This window comes from Serinus canaria, chromosome Z (genome assembly GCF_022539315.1).
Source record: "Serinus canaria isolate serCan28SL12 chromosome Z, serCan2020, whole genome shotgun sequence".
NCBI lineage: Eukaryota > Metazoa > Chordata > Aves > Passeriformes > Fringillidae > Serinus > Serinus canaria.
Genome location: NC_066343.1, coordinates 52,317,058 through 52,342,601, shown reverse-complemented (window position 1 = coordinate 52,342,601; position 25,544 = coordinate 52,317,058). Strand labels below are relative to the sequence as shown.

The following is a 25,544-nucleotide window of genomic DNA, read 5'->3' as shown; positions in this document are numbered from 1 at the left end:
TTAAATTGACAATGATTTTTATTGTGTTTAGGAACATTCAATAAATACCAATCTTTTAGCTTCAGTTTGGAAATCTTTCCCCATCAAAAATCAGTTATTTGTGTTGTTTTTTTTTCTGGCATAAACTCCATTGCCAGCAATGGATGTATCAGAAAAAGAAGTTAATAAATACAAACAGACAGCAGTTTTCTAAACATACCTCCTTTAAAGGCATGATACAGATTTACTAAACAAATCTCAAACAAGTTCTTCACAGAAGAAAATTTTGCTACAAGCTGTCTCTGAACATTGTTTTCTTCACTAATGCTGGTAGTTTATTTCATGGAGTATGGTATTTTTGAACAGTTATGATTAATCGTTTAAAAACAAGTGTTTTCCCCCTTTTGCCAAATGTATGCTGAGACATAGCTAGTACTGAACTGTGTGAATTTAAGAGTGGTGTGCCTCTTGTCAAGCACATCATGGCAAACATGAAGAAACAGCAATATGGTACTTTTTTTACTAGGGATCTGGGGGATTTATTTTTTCATCCTGATTTTAAACCACTGTTCAAGTGTTAAAGGTATCATATCTAAGTGTAATAGATGTTTTGTATAACTTTCTGTGAAGTGTAAAAACACAATGGAAGAATCCTGTTTCTGATCAAAAATAATTTTCAAGTACTTAATTTGAATATCCCTCTCAACTCCATTCACATCATATTAAAAATGTGTATAAAAGCATGAAGACTACAGAAAACCAAATAACATAACAGAGTTAATCTTGAATAAGTTTTTCCACAACAGTATTTTACAGATAACCAAACTCCTGCTTTAGCAAAAGCAAAAATCAAAAAAATAAATTCTCTGCCAACTATTTATACTCAGAAACTACCTTGCTGTGGGACTAGATAGTTCAGTCTACAGTCCCTCTAACCCAAAGTGTACTCTTAGCTGTATCCCTTTGTGATTTAGGGTCTTGGAAGTTTTCAGCAAACCTCTCTCTTGCTTTATCCCAGTTCTTTTTATTCTTGCTCTGGACAAGCTGAACATCTTCAATTGAGGCTGGTCTCCTAGTACCTAAACCTGCATGCTTCTGATGTAACTCCAGTTGGATCTGTCAAATACATGAAATATTGTTGTAATTGCAAGTTCAGTATTCTAAATACTACAAATTCTGGTTTTGTAATACACATGCCACCCGCTCTCCCGAAGCACTTCTCTTTTATATTCTAAAACACCTAGATCATACATGAACAGTACCATGAAAATGATGTGTCACATCACCATTTCTGAAACTATGATCTAAAGTCCTGAATAATGTCCTGTGCCACAAAATATAACACACCTCACTGAGTGAGCAGCATATGATCCCTATGCTGGCTAGTTTGACAACACAGGGTATGGTGTGGCTCTGAGCAGCACTACAGCCCAAGGACCATACATCTTTGGTGACAAAAATGGGGCTAACATGGCTGCCACAGAGGCCCACAACTTGGGTAGCCCACTGGCTACAGTAACTTCAGCCAGCCTTTCCTCTCTCAATGCCCATTATCCAGCTTGATTTTTGTGCTACATCAGCCTCTGAGAAAGAATTCCACCCTAAACCAATCTTCAAATCGCATTACTTAAATTCCAATTTTCCTCCAGACTTTGTATTCATATATGAAATTATTAATTCAATGGCTAGAAGCTGTCTGTCCTCCTCTGCTTAGTTTACTAATGAACACAGTGTAGTGAAGAGACAACATTACTGAAAAATTTCAAAATACCCCATTAGTCAAAGAAAAAATAATTTGAGGTTAGTCCTACTGAGAGTATTCCTTCTTAACCAGGGTTTTTTAAGTTTCCAATGAATAGTGGCATACAATTAGATGCTTTTCACTACAAATACATTCCTATTATTTTTGTCTCAAGTGAAAACCAGAAAGACCTACCGGATCCTTCATGCCACCACCATCCTTTCCCAGACCTTCCCCCTTCTTCCATCCCATCTTCTCCAACATTTTATGTCCTTTGTTGCTGTTGCTGATTTCACTTTGAAGAAAGTTCAAGATAACTGATAAGCAAGAGTTAATATAAACAGTATGCTTTCAAATACTGAACAGAAATGTGCATACAAATAGAAATCAGGAATCAGTCCATCAAGAGCTATTCAGAATAACAAGCCTCAGGTCAATATCAGCTTTCTTAAAACTCCAGAACTACTTGTTTGCTTTAGGAGTTAAAAGATACATCATGGGTAGGACGGTATGGATTACAGTATGGAAAAAGCAGTATCACTGCCAAATCATCCTACTGCAGCTATTTCATAATTTCACACTTCCTTTTATTAATTTTCACGCATCTACAAGTTCATGCTTCTTAAAAAAAAACCTCAACTATAGCTGCAGAGGCAAAGTAACAACTGAAGAAAAATCAAGTGTCATTTGAGAGGTATGTAAATACACATCCTGTGAGTGGCTGGATATTGACTGTGAGAGAAGCTGCAGGTGAAAAATCTGCTTGTGTAGTATAACTGGGACTGAACAGGAAAAATAAAAATTGAACCGCTTGAAAAACAGACACTAGTGAAGATGTCACTAGTGTAGCTGGGGAGTTATTTGCATTTTTGAGTTGGTAAGGAAGTGATGTGAGTGTCCTTACTGCCATCCTTAACTCCTCACCTTCCATATATTTTTATATGGAAGGTGATGAGTTAATAAATAAAAGTTCGTGAAATGGAAATGTGAAAAGCATAAAATTTTCTAGCTCTCCTACCACAATATATACAGGTAATCTGTAATTTAACAAACTTCATTCCAGCGACAAATTGATACTTATTTAATTATCATTTTTTTAAGATTCACAAGAAAAGGACATGGGGGATACTTTCCCCCACCCCCAACTTACATATGAACAGAAGCTGAACTATCATCTCTCTGGAAGGTTCCTTCACTTCCAACGGTCTCTCTGCGTTTTCCTGCTCTGTCTTTGTATTTTGGATTTTTCACTGCCTTGTTGTCTTCATATTCTGTGTTCTTTCCACGCAGATTTAATTGCATCAAGACAAAAAGAGTGGGGTTTAAATTACTTATTTTTGTTAACTTTCCTTTTTCCCTCCAAAAGTATGGGAGCTTCAGCCTTTTTTATTAATTCTAAATCTTGCAACAAAACCTGCAGTCCTCACTTAGTATTTTCTTAGCTTACAGGCATACCTTGTAAACCATATTAGTGCCATCATCATGTAACATTGCAAAATTCAGTAATTTCTCAGAAGCTGTAAATAAAATAACAGATTCTCTTGAATCTTCTCTTGGTATGAAGAGTCAATACTCTTCATATTAGTAAGTCCATGTTAAGCCGAAAATCATGTGCACATGCCACTGGCTTTTTATATAACCATTTAGCCTGCTCCTCAGCAACTACTCTTTTTCAGAATAAACGACAGAATTAATAATGTTTACGGATTCTGCATCAGTGTAATTTTGGTACCTGAATAATTTCATAGAAATTAGGGCATTCTGTTTTCTACACAAGTTAGTACAAATGCTGGAAGCAACTGCATGTGAACATCTCTACAACAGAAGTAATTTGAATACATATCTATTATATTGCCTGTATGTTCATGTTGGTATTCTTCTACGGACTTAAAAACCTGAAAAAATTCCCATCCTCTTCCATAACTTTTTCAGTTCCTCATTATGTTTCCTTTCCAAATGAAAGATATGACTGCAACTCAGTGAAAACTTAGTCTACAGGAATAAAAACGAAGTCTCTTGCAAAACCTAAATTTCAAAGGATTAGGAATCTTGCACACTTTGAAAGGATCTTCAATTTTCAATGGAAATTTCATGCTTTCTTATCATCATCTTTCTTTGTATAGATTTTTAAAAAATAATTACTTAGGGTACAAAAAACAAACAAGTTTAAGGACATTTGAAAACCTCCCTTATTCAACAAAGTATATGGCTTAAAATAGGACTCACAAAGTAATTTTTAAAAAAAAGGTAAGAATCACAAGATTACAAAAAAATAATTAACTTTTACTCTAAACTCACCTGTAAACCATATTTTACCCGTATTTGTTTTAGTGCTTTTCTTCTGACTAGCTCTCTCTCTTCTTTGCTAAGTGCTGGACAAACTAAAAGGAAGGACACAGGATTGAATTTATAGTTATTAATGTAACAATGTATTGAATCACAAGACAAATGAGAGAATTTTTATTCTGACATTATATATAGCACATATACAAAGAAGAAAATACATCATTTATGTACAACTATTACAAGGCTGACAGGAAAATTATATGAAAACTGAAATAATTATTATTTTTATAAAGTAAACAGCCATAATAAAAAATTTACCCTGTGATAATATTACTAACCAGAAGACTCTTTTTTCTTGTCCAGGCGAAGATGTGCTCTAACTTGTCCTGGTTCACATCCATCACAAGTATCACTGCCAGGGTGAATATGAAAAGAAAGCACGGTTTCGCCAATCTTCACCTCATCTCCATGCTCCAGGATGTAGGGATCACACTTTGTTTTAGGCTACAGCAAACAAAAGTTTTAGCAGGCAAGTTAAAAACTCATGAAGGACACAAACTCTATTTCATGCACACTGCTTACAACTCGGTAGTTCAGTTTGGTCTGACAAATGTAAGCATCTGTTTAACTACAGTGGGTATTTCACTCTAGCAACTTTAACCATAGTGGATTTTTCCAAGTATAGCCAAGCATTAAGTACTCCAAGTGGCCCTGAAATCAGAAGGGAACCAAGGCAGGCATTAATTATGAAAGAAGACATACAGTGGCATTGTGAGTGATTTGCTGTAAAACATTTAAAATGACCACAAGATTAGTTTTCTGCAATATAAAGAGCACTGAAACAGTAGGTACTCACCTGGAGAATCTGATTTCCATTAACAACTGTTCCATTCTGACTGCCTTGATCCACAAGAACATAATTTTGCAAATTGTGGTCAAAATACACTTCTGCATGAAACTGACAAATAGAAGCCTAAGTTAAATGTTCTTGTTAAGTGAATACTTAACAATTTAAATGTTATTTTACAGTAAGATTTCAGAATATATTTTGAGACCTTTAAAATGAGTGGCTCCGGTAGTCTAAATAATTAAAGTTTTCACATTTTATGATTTCATTCTTGTAAAATGTAAATGAATGGGTCAGAAAAGCATGAACTAACATATACAGTTAATGCAATGAGTTTGTTCATAAGCTGATTCAGTACTGAACAACTGTATTCTTCCAACATGACAAGTATGCTTTACTTAAAGAACTGCAAGATTCAGTAATATAGCCTTCTTAACTGTTCTTCTAAATAACAGGCTTTTTGCTCTTAAGATATTTTATAGCACTCTCATTTAAAAATAGATCTCATTCTGCTTCCATTTACTTGGTCTTTCATATCTGAAATAACTCCCTGAATACCATGCTTTTGTAACTTTTACATAACTCACCTTTTCCTGCATCTTAATACTTAGGACACAATCAGTACCGATCTTTTGCTGTTTCTTTTATCTCCTTTCTGATAACGAGACTAATAATGTGGTGGGCTGTTTTGGTTTGGCGCTTTTTTTTTTTTTGTCTTATTGCAGTTCTGTATAGGTATTGCACCCAGAGAAAGTGCAACTCCTGGCCAAATTCATAAAGATATGTAGTACTTCCAAAAAAGACCACTGAACAAACTGAAGTATCAACTTCTCCAACCTACTAGAACTTCCAGTAAAAGCAGTAAGTCTAGAGAAGCTGCTGTTGAAAAGTGACTGTTTCAAATTTGACTATTTAGAGCAATTGTAGTTGCTGTTTTCAGTTAAAAAAAAAAATTAAGAATTGAAGACTGGCTAGCATTTCTTACTTCATGGAACACTCCCATAATGATGCAGACTGACTAGTTCATTCAATAGACATTTCATTTTCGACTTCTGCTTTACTGAATAGAACTAAAACTTCTAAAGAGGCTAAATCTGCAGGGTGTAGCATTTTTTAAAATCTCACTTTCCACTCAAGAAAAGCAAACACCAAAGTTGACCACAGCTAAAAGCAAGAATAGTGAGGAAAACAAACTAGTACATAAATTACATATCCGCTGAAAGAAAAAGTTATCTTTTCACCTTTCACTCCTTATCTGAAAAGTGAAGTAACTTCTTATATAAACTGTCAGTATCTGTAAAGTACTAAAATGGTAACATTACAAAAAAATAGAAGTCTTTTGGCTTCTTTATTTGCCCAGTTTCAAACACATGCCTGAAAAAGTTATTAATAGCAGGGAAATATTTATTCCTGAAATTTTCCTGTATGAAACACAGCAGCTGATTAATGAGAACTATCGTTTAATAGATATAGTAAAGTGTGTTTCATGAGATACTTGCATTTATAGATTTTTAACAAACTTTTTGTTTGGATGACACAACTTTGCCAATCTACAGTTTTATTTTATTAGGAGCATTGTATTTAGGGTCTGTGTTGAAGTATTTAGCAAAACAGAGCACAGAATTTATAACAAAAATTTCCATTCAATCTACCACTGAAAGGAATTCTGTTAATTTTTCAAACTCCCTCTACATAATTGCCACAGTTGCTTGAAAGAAAATAAAGAAACCCTTTTGTTCTGAGCATAACTGCAAGGATTGCATTACTTGGTAACGAAATTCTTATTATCTGACATCAAAATTTTATATACCATTAGTACTTAACAGGGTTTGTCCTCAAGTTCAATAACTCCAAAATTAAAGACTCAAAGACTTTGAAAACACACTGTTGTTTGTGTTAAGTTCCCATTCAGTAAAATAGTGTACATTTTCCTTTTTTCTGAATTCAAGTCTGACTAAACCCATATCTCATTCCAAAAGTTCTTTCAAAATATTAATCTGATGTTCCAAATTTAAAGGCATAAAATCTAAAGCTTCATTCATACATTTATGTCTTCTATCCACCTTTCAGCAGACATGAACAAGAGTTACCTTACTGACTCCAACTTCAGGAATCTGAAGTGTGTGTCCAACATCTTTTTCTCTGGAAAGGCAAGTTGATATACAAATCACAACAAAGTATAAATAGGTCTTTTAAGTGGCTTATGAAAGGTATATTTCAGTTAAACTGTAGTATCATATTTCTCTTCTAAGCTATTAGGAATTTTTTACAGATAGAAAACATTGTGTTCCTGTATATACAATGTAAAGACTTGCTTCAGGTCCCTTCTGCCATTTGTGTAAATGATACAAAGCAGATGATCATTAAATGATCAAAGAGTACCAGTAAATTCTTATTTATAAACCTGGTATTTCTATCTGAACTGCCACGCAATGCCTTAACAGTCTGAACTCTGCACTGCATCCTTCAGGCTCTTTAATGCATCTTGGAGTCCATGTTCCATGGGGAAGCTGAACTCTTGGTTGCATTAGGCAGGTAATACAAGTAAACAACCTGTACAGGGTGAGTTTTGGTTTGTTTGCATTTTCTGTTATCAAAACAGTGCAGTAGTAGGAAGAAGGGATTTGTGTACTACATTCTTATACTAAGGGATTAAGAAACAATGCAGCTAGTAAAAGACCTATATGCAAATTCAAAGTAGACTTGTCTGTTGATCTTCAAATACATGACTCAACCTTTAAGAGCAAGTCAAAATATGTCTATCAGCATTAGACAGAAACAGATTTTCCAGGGTAAGGTTTTCAAGTAAGCACGGAAGAAAGCTTTACATCATCATTAAATTCATCATCCATAATGAACAAACCAGATTTAGAACTGTAAGAATGCATACAGTCTAGCACAAACCAGCTTATTATCTAAAGCAAATGAACGCACTACTGAAATTTCAAAGTGTGAGAAAGTCTAGGATATGCTTCCTAGTGATCCTGGATTTCTGAAGGGCATTCTTCCATTTCTGAATAAAAAGTACTTCAGTGGCCTAGGACAACATTTACTTCCTAGAGAAAAAATTTTCAAAGAAGGGCTTGCAGATAAACTACCACTGGGGCTCAGTCACAACATTTAGTTATCACTAACTATTTAGGTGTGCTGAGCTACATTAAGTGTGTATGCTGTTACATTATCATGATGACGTTGTTATGTGACCTGATTTGAATTTCTTACTGTGGACTCACCAAACTCAAGAGTACCTCACAACTGCTGCAGGCTAGGAAGGCAAGCATGAAGAGTAGAGACAAGCAATCCTAAGTGCTTTCCACAGCTTTCAAAGAGAGGTAGTTTGAGATATATATATATATAAATTTCATTCAGTTTTACCTTCCAATTGTAGCAGGTTTCACAGCAGTGATAATATAAAGTGACCCAGTCTGCAGAACTGGTGATCTTATTACAATTACTCTGATACAAGGAGGCCAGATCTTTTCTTCATCTATAAATATATAGAAAAAGAAATAAATAATCACCACCATTACTACCAACAGATTTCAGTTTTAACTTTATAGGCTATAGTTTTCAAAAAACTGAAAAACATTCAGCCATTAGCAGGCTGAATAATATACGACTTTCATGAAAAGAATGTGTAGCAACATCTGAGAGAAAACTTTGATGAGATTATTGTTTCAAAGGCTTTCTGACTGCATACCAAAGTATTACAAATATTTTCCTAATTCCGGTTTATATGTGGACAACTCCTGAGTTACATTAGTAACACATTCACAATATTTACTAGTATACTATAAATTTATGGATCATTAATTGTTACAGATTAGAAAACAATTTTACTTTGAGAAAAGGCGGCACCTTTATGTTCACCACATCACAGACCTACCACATATCAAACTTTGTATCTGACAACTTCTATGTCAAATGTATTTTTACTGTTTTTTTCTCTTAGGAATGCTATTCGTCAACATGGATAAGAAAAAATAATAGACAGAACCTACAGATGCAAATGCTTTTTCATCTGATTATAATATTAAGATACTACATTCTGACAGCTGTATGAATTCTGTACTTGGACGTACATTTGTAGAAACAATTTCCAATGACCTCAGCTAGGAGCAGACATAGATGAGAAGACACTACCTTAAAAGGTACTAGGGGAAGAGAAACTGTCCCCACTTTTTATTACTTCAGCATTACTGCCAAATTGGATATTAAAAAAAGACAATTTAGTCTGAAAGCCTGATGGTAGCAAGTATGTTTTGGTTAGCATTAATTACCTACAATCTGAATAGTTAAGTAATGAAAACATAAGAAACTGACAATAAACTGTGAGCAGGGCACAGGCTACAATACAGTTTTCTATGGGTTGTATTTAATTCTGTGATTTGGAATATCCTTTGCACATACACAGTTCTGACTGGCTGCATTCAAGCCTTTCACAGGTTAATTTTATTTTTTTTTTGTTTTTAAGGACCTTGCAGAACACTTTGGTATAAAACAGTATACAGGTTTCCTGTCTATATCCATTTCTCACAATTTGCCACTGGAATATACACAAAATAGGATTTCAACTAGTGCCGACTACTCCATGATGCTTTTCACCACAGTAGACCCATCTTGCATTCAATTGCACATGATGGTTTACAAACAGTATCAAAAATACTGTATATTAAGAGTCAATACACAGAACTACTGTCAATTACTGGTCTAGAATCCCTATTTTAGCAGCAGAGTTTCTTTTCTCCTTTCACTTTCCCAATCAAACAAAATTTTTTGAATTCCTGAGGTTTCTACACAAGCACAGACTTACATCAGTAACAGCTTTTATAAAAACTGCTACTTACTCTTGTACAAGTGAAGAGAGGGGAAGAAATGCTGGTAACATATAGAATGTTTTCAAAGCATCTCAATCACATGCTTTTATACATTTTTTTAAATTATCCAAACTGGTTTTTTTAACAGGCTTCTGGAAAAATACAGAAATACCATATATAATCCACAATAATTCACCTTCATTTTCTGAGTATTCTGAATCACCAGTTTCTTCACTTGTTAATTCCTCTTCACTGTAGGTTTCACACTCAGAATCTGTAATTTCACCTTCTTCTGGTTCACTCTCTGTGTCTGCTGTTCTACTGTCATCTGTATGCGCTGCAGCATCTGGCGTACTTTTGTGCGAATGTGAATTTATACCATCTGTAGAAATGGGTTCTTTGGCTGTTAGACTGTTTAGTGGTTTTGCGTCCATTTTAGTCTTCTTTCTTACATTTGGAGACTCATCTTCTTCAGTAGAACTTACTTGCTCGGTGGTGGAAAAGCAATTCAGACTGTTAGATGATTTCTGCTCTTCTGTGTCCAAATCCTGGAGGGGAGTTATACAATGTTACGGTCTTTACAGACTGAGTTTTCCTGAAGAATAGCCTGGAAATAAATTCTTCACTTAGGAAGAATTATTTTTAGAACTGTTAAGAAATAGTTTATTTCCACAAAGTTTTACACATGCAGTCAGCAGAACTTTAACATTTCAGTGAAAATATTTTCACATCCTGTTAGATGTGACCGAGACCATCTTCTGTTTGGGAAAATGTGACTGCCCTCCTCTTCTAAACTTCACCTACTCCTCTTCTAAACATCACTCTTTTCTCACACTTTAGAAATGTTTAGAAACTTTAGAATCTTGTCCTCATTATCAAACTTGTACAACGTGACTTTGAATATTTTCCTATTTCGCTTTTATGACACTCACTTCTGTCCCTCTCTTACTCAATTCTTGCAATGTACTTATAAGGTCTTTAACTGATCTTCATTGTATTTTCCTGCTGGTTTTGTCTTCTTTTTTATTACCAGAGTCCAGAATATCTGGAATGCTCACTCATGCTTTAACTATAATCCTGTTCTTCCTCCTTTCAAAACCACATCTTTAACAGAGCCTTTAATCAAGACAGCAGACAGAGAGTACAAGCTTAACTTATGCTTTGTGAATTAGTTATCCTAAAAATCCATTTTCTACTGCAAAAAGTTTCCCAATTTCTCTGCTGAATATCAGACAGATTGGATCATTAGAGGTTCTTCTACTTCCACTTATTTCATCATCAGGAAAAAAAACCCCAGCTTTTTAAACTGAGAAATCTTTTTGTCAGAGTACCTTGAAAATGTAATTCTCAATCTAGAAGCTTGACAACTATGTTAAAAAAAATAAAAGAAGGAAAACAAAGAGAAAATAGAAAAAGAGAAAGAAGAACAGAAGTAGCTTTAAAAGATATACAATCTCAGATTAAATTATGTGCCATTTTAAGTTCAGAGTAAATGCCTTCAATTGTATCAAATATTGCAACACAACAGGTAAAAAACACATCCTTGACCTTCTTCCATGCGTTTCCATTTCAAGATAAGTGAAATAATGTGAATATTAATAAAATGGAAATTAAAGCACTTTCAGAATTGTTAAAACGCATCAGTGCTACAGACTATGACAGACACAAGAATTCCTCTCAGCTGTTGGTTAGGAGAGTGTACCTTTATAACACCTTCAGTAAGACAGTAGGTTCTCAGATAAAACTTAAAATGCTTTTAAAAAAGGCTTTTATACTTTAACTGAAAGAAGGTTTGTTCAGGGTTTCTCTATAATGCACTAGCCCTCCTCCCTGAATCCCCTAAGTTCTTGAATAGAAAGGAACAGGATATCAAGGTCACTGTGTAATGCTTATTTTTAACAAAAAAAGTAGTAGTCCTGCCACAAATAAACCAACATAGTTTGGACATGTCAAACACATTAATTCCATTAGAAGTATTTTTGGAAAATCTGATTTTTTCTTTTATGAGCTATATTTTTCAGTGTGCTTGTCTATATTTATGTTTGGTACAGGTATTATATTGATACCAAACATACCAAGGTGTTCTGCACTCTAAAAAATATTATTTCTATAACAGGGTAACCTAACAAAGTAGCTCAGGGTATTCTAATCTAATCTAATCTGAAAACAAAGAAACTACACCATCTACTCAAACAACAAGCAAGGCAAAATAAAACATGACTGTGATGCACTGACGCCCAAGCACAAGGCTCCAACCGCTCAACCCCACAGTGAACCCCATGATATTCTGTGATTTTTGGCATAATTTCAGATATTTTAAACCAGAAAGTAAAAAGGTGCTGTTTCAAAGCCTGGCTACTAAAGGTAGACTCTTAGTTCTGTGTTGAAAACAGAAATTTTTAAAAACAGTCTTATAAATAGACCAAGGATTCCACACATACAGTCATTCTATGATTTTGCCAACATGACCTCTTCTCAGCAGTTACTGTATTTTTTTACAATTGCTGCATTCAATAGTTAAGAAAGCTAATAAACTAAATAGTTAAGTACTGAAAAAAATGCAGTCTTCACATTTGAAAACCTACTATGAAATAAAGAATTTAAAAACTGAATATGGATTTTGAGCACTTCATGATTTCATGGATGTCTATTAAAATGCACATCTGGACAAAGTGTATAAACATTAAGCCTACGGGTACTGAACGAACCTTACATCATTTGACACAATCTTGTGTTGCAGAAGTCCTTTTCCATTATGTATGACTATGTACTGATTTTGGCTGGGGTCAAGCTAATTTTATTCAAGTGCCTAGTGTAGGGCTGTGGTTTGGATTTGTGTTGAAAATATGGCTGATAAGGCAGAGATTTTTTTTTAAATTTATTTATTGCCGAGCAGCACTTACACAAACCAAGGCCTCTTCTGCTTCTTGCACCACTCTGCCAGCAAGGAGGCTGAGAAGCCTCCAGGAGTTGGAGCAAGACACAACCTTTACAGCTGACCCCAACTGTCCATAGGGTATCCCATACCATATGGCATCATGCTTAACAATAAATGCTGGGAGAGAGACAAGGAAGCACAAGAGACGTTGAGAGTTTGGCCTTTGTCACCATTACGTGTGCTGGAGCCCTGCTTCCCTAGGGATGGATGAACATCTGCCGGCCCAGGCAGGGAAGCAGTAAATAAATTTCTTGCTTTTTCTTTTGTTTGCACACGTGGCTGTATCTCAATCCACAGGTTTTCTTACTCCTGTCCTTCTAATCCTCTTCCCAATCCTGCTGCTGGCGGAGTGGGTGATCAGCTGTCTGGGGCTCAGTTGCTGACTGAACCATGGCTGCCTACCAGTACCAACACAGAACATGTGTAGCATGTAATAAAGTTCAACTAGGCAAACAGCACCTACAGCCTTGCCTCCATATAGTCACCACTTAAAAACCAGGAACTGGCAGTAAGCACAAAATTCGGTAAATACTAGTGTAGTGTTTCGGGGTACTAGTGTACCCAGAAAAATGCAATAAATTCTAGCAATGTATTTAATTTCTCAATGACTACCTAACTCTTCATCCCAAACTCATGCCACAAGACACAAAGTATGCAAGCAGATGCTCATTATAACCACTTTTCCCACCATGGTATTTTTTCATACACATACAGTTTTTCGTTGTTACTTTGCCCAATATATATCTAGACTGACACCAACAGTCATGAGTTAGACATGGACAGATTATGTGATCCAGGTTTGAAAAACTTTATATCTACTGGGTATTATCACATGATCTCTGGGATTTTTCTCACTAAGCTGAAGCTGAGAGGTGCAATCAATCTGATAGATAATTAACTATTTTTTAACCATGACAAAGTCAGCCAAAAGTACTTAGAAATCAGGATATTTCTGTATCCCATGAGGACTGATCTTTTAAGAATAACAAATCACGCTTATGTGAGTGTAACTGACGGTCTTACTTTATAGAGAATATGCCACAAAAAACTGATTACAATGACCTGTTGAAATGCAGACTGTCCTACTTAGAAAGTATATATTATCATTGTGATTTAACTGTTTTTAATTAAAATTTCCAAGTATTTAAAGCATTTAACTATACTTTCTGCTTCACTGTTACAGAGCAAGACATGTTGTCTTTCAAAACTTCAATTTTTCTGTACTATGGCTGACCAACATGCATGTTCATGCAATTCTTCAGCAACGCCATACATGGGAACTTATTATTGTGAGTATAATTGGCTCAATTCTAAGAACTGCACTATTTAAATGTTTTTTCCAAATTTATTTTATTCAAAGTAGAGAAATACAGATACAACTTTTCTCAAATGTCTAGCCTGTTTTTTGGTCTGCTAGAAGTTCAGAATTAGCAGAATTATTTTTTTTCTCCGCACTCTTCTACAGGACTGAATAGTACACCTTTAGGATTGACACCCTCAATTTGAAATTAATTTGAAACTCAGTATTTTACTAAAGAAGTATTTTCAAACACTTAAAAATAGCTGATTCACTTGAATGACTAAGCTTTCATGTGCTAAAATCATTCCACAAGTATTTCAGTTACTCTCATCCACCCTACACAATACTCAGTTTTCCAATGCAAAACATCTAATTAAATGCCAGGAAAAAACCTTCTTCCTACAGCATATAGGAGCCATTTCATACAGTGGTGGTGGACAGCTCTGAATTAAATAACCATACCTAAAGAATGAGTAGTTTCTTTAGTCCAGACCCTTTACATTATACAGGGATGCTAAATACTTATTTTCCCAAATAGTCTAGAATGCCATCAAAGTTTTCTTCAGATGTTACTTACAAAGTATTTAAAATCTATTTCAAAGCTACTTTGCAGGTGAATGAATTTTGATTAAATAGCTTTAAAAATTTATTAATTCCTTGAGGAAAAATATGTATCCAAATATCAATTACTAGATATTCTTTTTTTCTTTAATAAAAATATTAAGGTTAAAGGTAAACATCCATGGACTAATGTGTGTTTGTTGTCTCAACTCTACCTTTACCAGAAGCTGCCAATCCAAAAGAAGAAATCTTCAGATTAGCCATGGTTTCTGTCAACTGACGTACCTAAAGATGGGATGAATATCAGCAAAAAGTAAACTACATGTGATTAAAAAAAAGTAAAAAATCACTGCTTCAAGAGTTCTATGGGAAACACTGCTAAAACCACCATGCCTCTCCTACAGAAGTAGCTACGATGAATCTATAATGGAAAATAACATGGTATAAGTTAATTTTGAGTACCACACTGAAATAAAATTTAGTAGGTGGTAGCTTGAAAATTAAAAAAAAAAATTAAAAACAATTTATGGGAAAAAATGGCATGTGTCAGAACTTCCTTCTAAATTTTGCTATGTATTTCTAACAGCCCCAATGCAGCAAGTAGAACTGCAGGATCACTACTGCACACAGTCTATTCTCCAAACTATATGGAAGCCCTGGATCTTGATATTGGGCCAGGGATCCTATTATCACTTATGTCACATTTTTTAAAAATTTTTAAACTTTTCCAAATTTTCTTATTTAAAGTTTTTTCTTGTACAAAAGAAAATACCATTTCCCACCTTTTTTCTGACCTACTGCTACAAAAAGATACCAGAACTAAACTGTATGTCTAAAAGTCTCAAGGTATTCTACCAATGTTTTTATATGACCTGCACAGAGGCTAACACTTCATCCTGGCAAAAAAAACCCAACTGACTGTCAGTTAAAAGCAAGCAAGTAGAGACAGCATACTGTTTCACAAGTCAAAAGAAAACTATTTGTAATATAGTTTCAGTTTTGTGACTGAAAAGCAAGGATGTCTTTAAGGAAAGTTCTCGTATGAATTAGGAACATTCCCCAGGTGATAGTAAGCACACAATTTTCCCCTCTGCTGTTTTTTTACAATTAGAATTACATTCATATTGGCCGACACTTATGAATATTTTCCTGTTTTTCAAAAGGTTATTCACCTTTAAAAAATGCAATAAATTTTAACATATTAATTTTATCCTTTACATTCTCAGAATTATATTGGGTTTTCTTTAAGAATGCTACAGTATTTTTTGACAACTCACTTGCTATTTATGTAGTGTTAAGTATCCTTGTTTCCTACTTACAAATAAATACTATATGTAAGATAGCTGAGTACATGAACTTCCTCACATTGGCTAGAAATCAAAGCACAACAAAAAACCCTCCTGTGATCAGAAACAGTTAATGGATTGTTCCAGTTACAATTGTTTTTTTTTTAAAAAAAAAAGGTACTAACTTTGGTTTATATTAAGTAATTCAAAAATGAATGCATGCAATTTTGGTAAAAATCATTGCTTACTAATACCACCTACCTAGAAATATATACTTGATAATCTACACACATAACTGCTAAATTTCCTTATTTCTTGTATTTGACAATTTCTTCTTTATTGTAAATATCTATAAATATTTGTTTACATTTATTCCTTTAACTGATAAAGAGAGAAAAAACTGACATGATTCTGTAAGTACTGCTGTCTTCCCCTGCTTTACATGAATATTCTTATAAACCACCTCAGCTTCGCCTAAGAATTATAAAGTTCATGAGGTGAATGACATGTTACAGAAGGACACCCTGCTTTCTTAACACTATTGGTCCACAGCCCAGGCATTAAACTAAACCCTTATCCTACATCTACCATCTGCAGAAAAAGAAAGACAAGTAAAACCTACTTTGATTAAGAAATGAGGCAATGCTGGGACCATTTTTCAGCCTAGCAGCACAATTTAATAATCAGTTGGAAAAAGCAGTAATTAGGTACTAGTCTTCAAAAGCATTGTTTTAACTTCAGTAATTTAAACAGCATTCAGGGAAAGAAAAGGGAGAAGGCTGAGCAGTAAGTTTGGAGAAAAGCATTTCAATATACAATGCTTCAACTATAAAGTCCTATTTAAAACCAGATGTTTTCAGTTTTATTCTACCATGAACTAATTAGTGCCTTTGACAATACAAGACTAAACTGGACAACAATTATACTGCCAAAAAATACCATGCATCTATGTACTTGACCGTGCAGCTTATAAACTAATTTTCCAATTTTATAACAGAAAGATACTGTATTTTTTTCTAGAAAATCTTAATCTTTTATATTAATGTAACATGGAATTTTAAAGTGATTAAAAACCACAGTACAAGAATAAAACGTTTTAACTCATCTATGTAATCTATATCAGTAAGTTTTTCTTCTAAATCCAGCAGTGCATTTACGAAGAAGTGCACTAACAAAAAGGCATTATATTATCTTTGAAGTTTAAAATGGAGTGTCCTATGTTTCACTTTGTATTCTCCTGTTTTTTCATTTAAAAATAATAAAGACTATGATTACTTCTTTGACACAGACCTTCATTCCTGTTTACAGAAGAAAAGATCTGTGCACTACAATATACTTTAAATGTTTTCCCTTTTGCCTTGTTGGTCAAACAAATTAATTCACAAATAAAGCAAAGTACTCAGTTTGTCATCAATAAAACAAACAAGAACAAAAAGAATGTTTACCTCCTACGTTGTGACTGTGGAAATCTCACAGAAAAGATCTGTTAACAAGACTATCTAAACAAAAACGCTGGTATAAAGTAAGCTTAAGACAAACATCTGTTTCTAGTATAATCACACTACAGCAGCAGACTATGATGGGAGTCTAAAAAGTAGTCACCATTGTTTAATAGGTCAGAGCTATACATGGCTTAGAACTTTTATAAGCACTCTTGCTGGTTTAGCTAACAGTTCATCACAGAACTAAATTTAAGAGACCTATTAATCAGTTTAAGATAAAGACTTATTCCTGTGAGCTTTTCATGATTCTTTCCTGACATATGACGGATAAAGTTCTGTACTGACAAATGCCTTTTGAGAGTGGCAGAATGCTAATTCAGCATTTGCACAGAGCAGGCCCTGAACCTGGGTGTTGGTAAAACTGCACCTCCACTGTATTAGCTCTCTTCTCTTACGTCTAAAGAATCATTATGCTTAGTGTTGCTAAGTACACAGATCAAGCTTTCCAAATGGAAGTGTTCACTTGAAGTTTCCTCAAGGAGCAGAAATTCCTGCATTAGCCACAATTTGTTTATAAAATGTGTAATCAGTCAACAACCACTAGCCATTTAACCTAATTACACTTTTTCTTAATATAAACAGTTTCCATTTTCAAATCTTTCAGATGACTTCACTCCTGATTAAAATTTTTAGCTGTGCATTGATGTTACATGACTATTACGTACGGGTATCTGGACAGTAATTATTTCAGATTTTAACCAATCTGCATGTCTGAGGCCTACATAATGAGACTATGTAATGGTTAAAGCAATAGCTTTGAAGAATACAAACCAAGTAGAATTCAAACTACTAGAGAAATCAATATATTCAATTTTATCTTAAAATAATAAAATAAATTGACAGAATAGAACTCAGCATCAGTAAGTTTCATAACGGAAATACTTCTGAGGTTTAATAGCTGTGTTAGTACCTTTTGGTTTAGGAGTCAGTAATGTTTTTCAAGACAACACACCACATGGTATGCTTTCTTAGCACTCCAAAATTTTGTAATTTAAAATACATATTAATTACAATGGGCATTTATTAAGATGCACAGCTTATCCACACACTAATGACACTGAAAATGCAGTGAACAAGTATCAACAGGAGAGCATAATATGCAAAGAAACAGAACTTCAAAATCACCAATCCCAAATGATAGCAGAGATACAGTAAAATGGCAATGGAATATGCTCTGTAATGTAGCCAAAGAAATATGAGCGTATTTTCAAAATTTACATTTTTTTGGTTCATAATGTGAATCTGAAAAAAACCAACCAAACAAAAAACCAACACCAAATCACAATCCAAAATCCCAAATCCAAGACACTGCCACTGAATTTTTGATGTAAATCCAGTCACACTCAGTTTAAGACCCCTTTACAGTTGGGTAGTATTTAAAAATATATTGAAAAAGTGAGGGAATCCAAGTTTAAAGTTTCATCCTTAATCACTTAATGAGGAAGATATTTGAACACTAACTACATGTTAGCAAGCTGCTGTATATAGTTTAAATATGTTTTAAAGAGTTTAAAAAATAAAGCATACATTGTCTGCATAAAACCCCACAGCCTGTAAATTGCATCACGGACAAAAACTCAACATATTTTGCATTTTCTGTCTATCAGTTCTGAGGTTACCTTATACTCATCTGCAGCAATCCACTCTGGTTCTTTTCTCTTCTTTTTCCCCTTTTTATCCTTTGTGTGTTTAGTACCAGAGGCCTGGTAAGACTGCAGATCCACTCGTGAATGAAACTGGTATCGGCCGCTTTCCACATCACAGTAGTAATAAATTCCAGTGGCTGGGTCATAATACAGTTGGTTTTCCTTTATAAGAAATGAAGAACAATGTTATCACGTCAATAAAAATACTGTTCAAAGAAACATCTGATTAATAAAGAATCAGATTTGAATTTTGATAAAATAAAAGAACCAGTGGTGGTGGTTTGATCCTGGATGGCTACCAGACGCCCATCCAACCACTCTGTCAACTCTCTTCCTCAATAAGAATGGTAAAGAAAAAAGGATGGAAAGCTCATGGGTCAAGAGACGAAAGTCACTATCACGGGCAAGCCAGATTTGACTTGGAAATACCTAAAATACAAATGATGAGGATCAAATTAAAAACATCTCTCTGAGTCTCTTTTTTTTTTCACAAGCTCAACAGTACCACTTCATTCCCATCTCCTCTTCCTGTTTTCCCCCACCTGAGTGGTGCACAGAAATGAGGAGAAAAGGGGCTGAGATCAGTTTAAAAAAAGTCCCTCTCTCCTGCTACTTCTCCCCTAGCACGGGATCTCCAAGAACTGCTTTCAGCATGGGTCCTCCACAGCTCCTACCAGGGAGACGTGCTCTGAGCTCTGGCATAGGCTCTCCAGTCCCCTAAGTGCTGCCTTAGGATTTTAGCTTTTATGTTTTTCATATATTTGTAATCTTGCAATTCTTTAGTGTATAGCCTTAAATTCCATATAGAGTGTTAGGTACTGCTTTCCCATTTTGGCCAGACAATACAATTCCTCTCCAGGCCTGGGAATCAAGGACATCTCACTGTCTCAGGCCTTCAGAAATGTAAACAAAAGCTTGGGGTGAAAGCAAACTTGGTGTAAATGACTTCATTACCTGAAACTGTAATTGGAAGATTAATCCCCAAAATGCAAATTGACCAAACTTACATAAGTATAAAAACCTGTGACCTGTCATCCATTTTTAAGTTGTAGCCCTGGGGGGGCTTTGTCTGCCCTAAATGTACCTGGGTGCCCTTCAATAAATATAACTGCTTTTTGTTCCCTTAATTTTGTCTGGCCTCTGTTTTTAGGTAGCCAAACAAGGCACCATAAGGAGTTGATCCTGTGTGGGATCCTCCATGGACTGTAGTATGAGTAGCTTCTGTGTTGACTGCTCTATGGATTGCAGGAAATTGACTGCTCTTGTGCTTGGAGAACCTCCTCCTGTTCCTTCTTCTTTGTCCCTGGTGTTCACAGGGTTATTTTTCACACTCACCCCCCCAAACAGACTCCACTGTGCAGAGGTATGTCCCTTCTTACACTGGTTTCAGAGAGGCACCACCAGCTTCTCTAATGACCATGCTGTGACCTGCAGTGGAAACAGCCATGTCCAGGCAGCCCCTGCCCTCCTCTCAGAGAGGCTACTTCTGCAGCCACGGCCACATCATCAGAACTTTGTCAGCAAATCCAATGCAAGAACATCTTCTGAAATTCAGAACACTTATGTACCAAGACATTCTTTTGGATAAGTCTACCATAAACTGTAATCTGTAGCCCCAAACATTTATGTATAACTATATCCATGAACGATGTCAAAACCAATGGTATCCTTTAAGATCTTAAAAATTAAATCCAGAAGCATCCTGAAAACAAACAGTGGCATACTTCATGCAATTTTTACAGCTGAGTTGAATATAATACTGCAAACAAACTTTCTGTTCTCAGTGCAGTAGTGTATGCACATCTATCCACAGATCTGTATGCATCTACAAACACACCTCATAGGACAAAAAGAAAACCTTTGCAAAAGCTACATAAAAACATAAAGCAAAAAGTAACCACTAAGAAATCATAACCCATCATGTAATCTTCTCCTAACACTTCTAAAAAAAGTGTTTTCTTTTCCTGTAGAATCAAACTGGTTGGTTACAGTACTCAAGTAAAAGCGCAAACATTCTGTGTACTTTCTAGCAGTAATCTTTTCACTGTGGAGAAGCAACTGACTTCAGAAATATGGTTTTTTTCTAAACAAGACATCTTTGAGCTCAAGATTTTAGGTTTGAAAGAGTTACAGATCAGCTTTATAGCATATAATCTGTACAATTCCAAGTAACTTAGAGCCGTATGAGACATCAAAAAACCAGAATTAAAATCTAAACTTGTATCTTAGCCTGCTATCTTTAATTTGACTGAAATAATTAATAAACTAATCAACAACCTTTTACCACTATTCATTTTCAGTAACCTGTTTTTCAAAACATAAAATCAGTTTGGATCAGTTTGTTTATATCAACCTTTACTAACAAAACTTTTGTGATAGACAAAATATTCCAAGGATTTTGGAAATGATCCTTACTGAATTGTAGTAGAATCCAGTGCTATGGTCATAATACAATCCTGTATTTTCGTCATATATAAATCCAGTTTGTGAAACAGCAGCCTCTGCAGCAGCTCTCAAGCTCTCTGCCAAAGAACCCTCTGGTACTGAAGTTTCTTCTGTCTCCTGATAACAGAAATCAAGAAAGGTAAGCGCTCTGGACTGTTTCAGAAGGCAAAAATCTGGCTGTGGTTTACTGGTAAATTCCTGCTGATTTCAACAGGACCAAGACTTCAGCCTGTGTCTTTCATTTTTCCCCAGCTTTACTCAAAAGTGACTCACACCAAGTATACACACAGGAAACATCTTCCAGAGCATCCCTAAGACAGATTTCTGCCCTCTGTTCCATTTCAGTTGCTAGATGCTAAGGCACAAACTCAGTAAACTGAGTGACCCAGGAAAAGGCAGGAGAGCAGGGAAGAAAACCAACCCACCACAAAATAAACAAAGAAACCCCACCACCAATGTTCTTCTCCATATATCTTGCTTCCTTATGTCAATGGGAGAAAAAATAAAAAGCACTATTTAAGACAATCAGGATGAACATATTGGACCTACTCTGCTGATAAAAAAGATCTTGCTTCCAGGGAATGCAGGATATATATGCCTTTTTCCAAGAACGCTCAAACTCAAAGACACAAATCTAAGAGGGTGCTCCACTTAGAACATGCTACAAAAATAACTAGTTTTGAAGTACAAGGGTATTATCAGCACTAGACCATCACAAAAAATCATTTTTATAAAGCTCTCTGGACTGCAAGCACATCTTTTAGATGGAATATTAACAGAGTACTGATTTCAAAACTGGTAGAACTCCAAACAGTCCAAAAACCTGTGAATTCTGGATGAAATTTTCCTCTTCTCCACCTTCAATAGCTCTAGTGCTATCCTTCCTCAGCGGAATATTAACACCTGCCTCCGATTCCTCTGTGGAGTTATGCTCAGTGCCTTCACTCCCATGACTGTGCTGCACTGGTAGTTCAGATGCACAGTCTTGAGTATCAGTGTGATTGTAATAATTTTCATAGTAGTAATAATCTGCTGGGGGAGAGGGGGAAGAGAAAGAAAATATGAAATTGCATAAATTAGCAAGGCAGTATTTTACTAATGCAGCTTAAGGATGCTAAATCTTAAACTGGAAATTTATACAATTAAGTAGTCTAACGAAAATCAAATATTAGGTAGTGCCTCTACTCTGAATTTATTCCAATCCTATGTCTTGTTTTCATAGACTTCAAAAATTGCTAAAGCATGTATGTTTGCCACATGAGATTACTACATAACAAATTACAACGGCATGAATTCTGCTAGTCCATGCTATGTTTTATCCTGAATTAATGCCTTGAATGAATACCAAATGGTCTGAAAGACAACGTCATGTTACTGAATTTAATACAGCAAAAGATACAGACCTGAAATGTATTCTATATTGTAACATTTTAAAACTAAGATACTGTTCTATATCCTTATGTAAACAGTCACCACCCTCTGTACCTGCTTGTGACCATGCAGCACAGTCCTCTGTCTGTACTTCTACACTAGACGTATCTTTCTCCTTTCTATTATGGACTTCTTTAGTGAGTTCTTCTACCTGAAAGAAAAATTGCATGTTAAAAACACAATACTGCATTTCAGTGGTCTACCATCTGAGAAAAGAGAGTCAGCCTATTTTGCATTCCGTAATTCAAACAAAACATAATGGCATTGCAGGTGTTTCAAGTGATTTTGTTTTCCAGGAGACAATTTTGTACTTGAATGGTTAGCATAAAGAAACACATAATTTCTGCTCACAAAGGAGCAGAGAAACTCAACCAAGATCGTTCCTAAATGCCCACCCTGTAAACTTGGATTTCAAGCAATGATCACTGTTCTGTAGGGACAACTGACCGTGGCATTTACAAAGCACAGAATGTTCTGAACTAGAATGAAACCCACAAGGACCACCAAGTCCAACTCTCGGCCCTGCACAGGACACCCCAAGAGTCACACCATGTGCCTGAGAGCATTGTCCAAATGCTACTTGAGCTCTGTCAGGCTTAGTGCTGTGACTGCTTCTCTGCAGAACCTCCTCCACTGCCCCGGCATCCCCTGTGTGAAGAACCTTTTTCTAATATCCAGTCGCCGCTGACACAACTTGAGGCCGTTCCCTCGGGTTCTGCCAAAGAGATCAGTGCTGCCCGCCTGCCGCCCCTCACAAGGAAGCTGTACACCGAAATAAGGGCTCCCCTAAACTTCCCTCTCTTGCCATAAGCATTCACAGAGAAGTTTTGCCACTCTTCCTTTACCTCACACTTCGTTCATTAAACTTCCTTCCCTCTGCTGCACGTAATTTTTCCTTCTGAATGCAAATATAACCCTATGGTAGAGAAGGAGTTACCATTCTCACCACCAAGCTCTTGACTCGAGACCTCAAACCTGCTCAGGCCCCTCGCAGGCCAGGAGAGTCAGGCAAGCTCCGGGAGCTGAGGGACTGTGTGGAACCGCGAGGAGAAGACAAGGGGAGCGCGGGACGAGCGGCTCCCGGTCGGGGAGTGGCGGCCACGGGGGTTCTGTGCCGCCAGGCTAGGGGGGTGGAAGGGTCGGAGGCCGCGGTATCCGGGGCGGGGGGCCCTACCTGCCTCCTGAGCGCCTCGCCGCTCTCCCGCTCCCGCCGGTACAGGCGTTGGGTGCGCCGCAGCCGCCGCCGCGCCCGCTCCAGCTGCTCGCGGCACGCGCCCAGTTCCGCCTGCAACGCCGCCACCGACTCCTGCTCGCCCGGGTCCGCTCGGCTCTCGGTGCCCGGCGGGGAGGCCATGGCCGCCCGCCCGCCCCTGCGCCGCAACTCAGCGCCCGCCCTCCGCCCGCCCCGCAGCGCCCGCGCGGCCCCGCCCGCCGGCCCCAGCCATGGCCGTGGCGCCCGCCGGGCGCGAGGGCAGGAAGCGGCGCAGAGCGCGCGCCCCCGCCGCACCGAGAGCTGTCCCGCGCGGCGCGCGAGGGTGCGTCCCGCAGGGCGGCGGCGGGAGCGCGGCTTGGGGCCCGGAAACGCGGGGACCGGCCGGAAGCGGTGCGCGCGGCAGTGCGCTTGCGCACGACAAAGGGCTGCGGAGGGGCCGGGGGTGGTCCCGGGGGCGGGGCCGGAGCTGGGACTGGAGGAGAGGAGCGGAGCGGAGCCTCCCGGGGACAGGCCGACCCCGGGAGCTGGGCCGGGCTCTGCTACTCGTTGAACAGCGGCAGCGGCGGGGACAAGATGAAGGATGAGCAGCAGTCCCCAAAGGCGCAGCGGTCTCAGCGCCGGACGTGCTCCAAGTCTGTTACCGATCTCCTACTCTTGGTCGTGCCAGGCAGAGCTTGCTGCTGGTGGTGGGCCTCAGGGTTCCAGCTGCATCGTATAAGAAAATGAAAAGTAATTCTGGCGTGTACTTTCATTCAAAAGTAGGGCGCATTTTTGTTTGAGGATTTTTATGTGTGTGTGTATTTGGTTGTTTATCTGTTTGTTTTAGAGTAGGGAGGGGGATGCTTCTTGAGGCTTTTCAGTCAACTGTGTGGCAAACCACACCATCTCCTGGCTGGAAACTGCCGCGTCTGGAGGTTGTTGCAGTTGGAGCCGTTTACACATCATTCAGAGTCGGTGCTGAGAGCTGCAGTACTGCAGCCCTGGATAAATTTCTGTTCCCGAGATTTCTAGAAGCAGTTGCTGAAGGTTCTTGGGCTTTCCCCCGAGCCCCATCTCAGTATCATAATTTTCCAAACTTAACCTTGCAGACTTCTTTTTTGAAGTGTGCTTTGTGTCTGATGTCCACGCTGCTTCTCAGTGTTTGCTAAACTCTGTGATACACTCTGTTGCTTTTGTGTCTTGCTGCAGAAACGAGAAGTATATCATAGCAGGCTATTAGGTCAAAGCCTAATAGCTTTCAGCTCTGACAACAGTGAATGTGTTGCATACATGGACATCTACATCTGCTTTCACATATGTCCTGAATGATGCACTACCTTTATACTTCAGGTTTCTCTAAGTAGTGTATTAATTTCATTTGCATGCATATGTTTTTACACATTTCCAAAAATGCAGTCCAAAGACACCTGAGTTTGAAAAGCGTGGTACCTGGTGGTGCTAATTTAACAAGAATGCTACTGTTCTCTGTGAAGACATGCAGTCATGTGCCATTCATTAAGTGCTGTTCTGACTGGAAACCACCAGAATCAAATGCCTGATCTCTATAACGTGG

At 37.1% G+C, this 25,544-nt stretch overlaps 1 protein-coding gene across 3 annotated transcripts; it reads right to left on the bottom strand.

Moving 5' to 3' along the window:
* AGGF1 (angiogenic factor with G-patch and FHA domains 1) lies at positions 1 to 24,151 on the bottom strand. Of its 3 annotated transcripts, none has more exons than XM_030236734.2 (14): positions 23,954 to 24,151; positions 22,834 to 22,930; positions 22,256 to 22,380; positions 21,319 to 21,465; positions 18,877 to 19,065; positions 9,867 to 10,218; positions 8,229 to 8,340; positions 6,944 to 6,995; positions 4,863 to 4,964; positions 4,345 to 4,510; positions 4,019 to 4,101; positions 2,871 to 2,998; positions 1,916 to 2,015; positions 1 to 1,095 (listed from the first exon to the last, which is right to left on the bottom strand). In XM_030236734.2, exons 1-14 carry the CDS (start codon positions 24,131 to 24,133, stop codon positions 895 to 897), a joined length of 2,034 nt encoding a protein of 677 aa, XP_030092594.1. In that variant the 5' UTR covers positions 24,134 to 24,151; the 3' UTR covers positions 1 to 894. The 3 variants fall into 3 exon arrangements, with proteins under 3 accessions (XP_030092594.1, XP_030092593.1, XP_050842847.1); XM_030236733.2 differs by having other exon boundaries at positions 22,172 to 22,377; positions 23,954 to 24,150; XM_050986890.1 differs by having other exon boundaries at positions 22,256 to 22,377; positions 23,954 to 24,150.
* Positions 24,152 to 25,544: the final 1,393 nt, after the last annotated feature.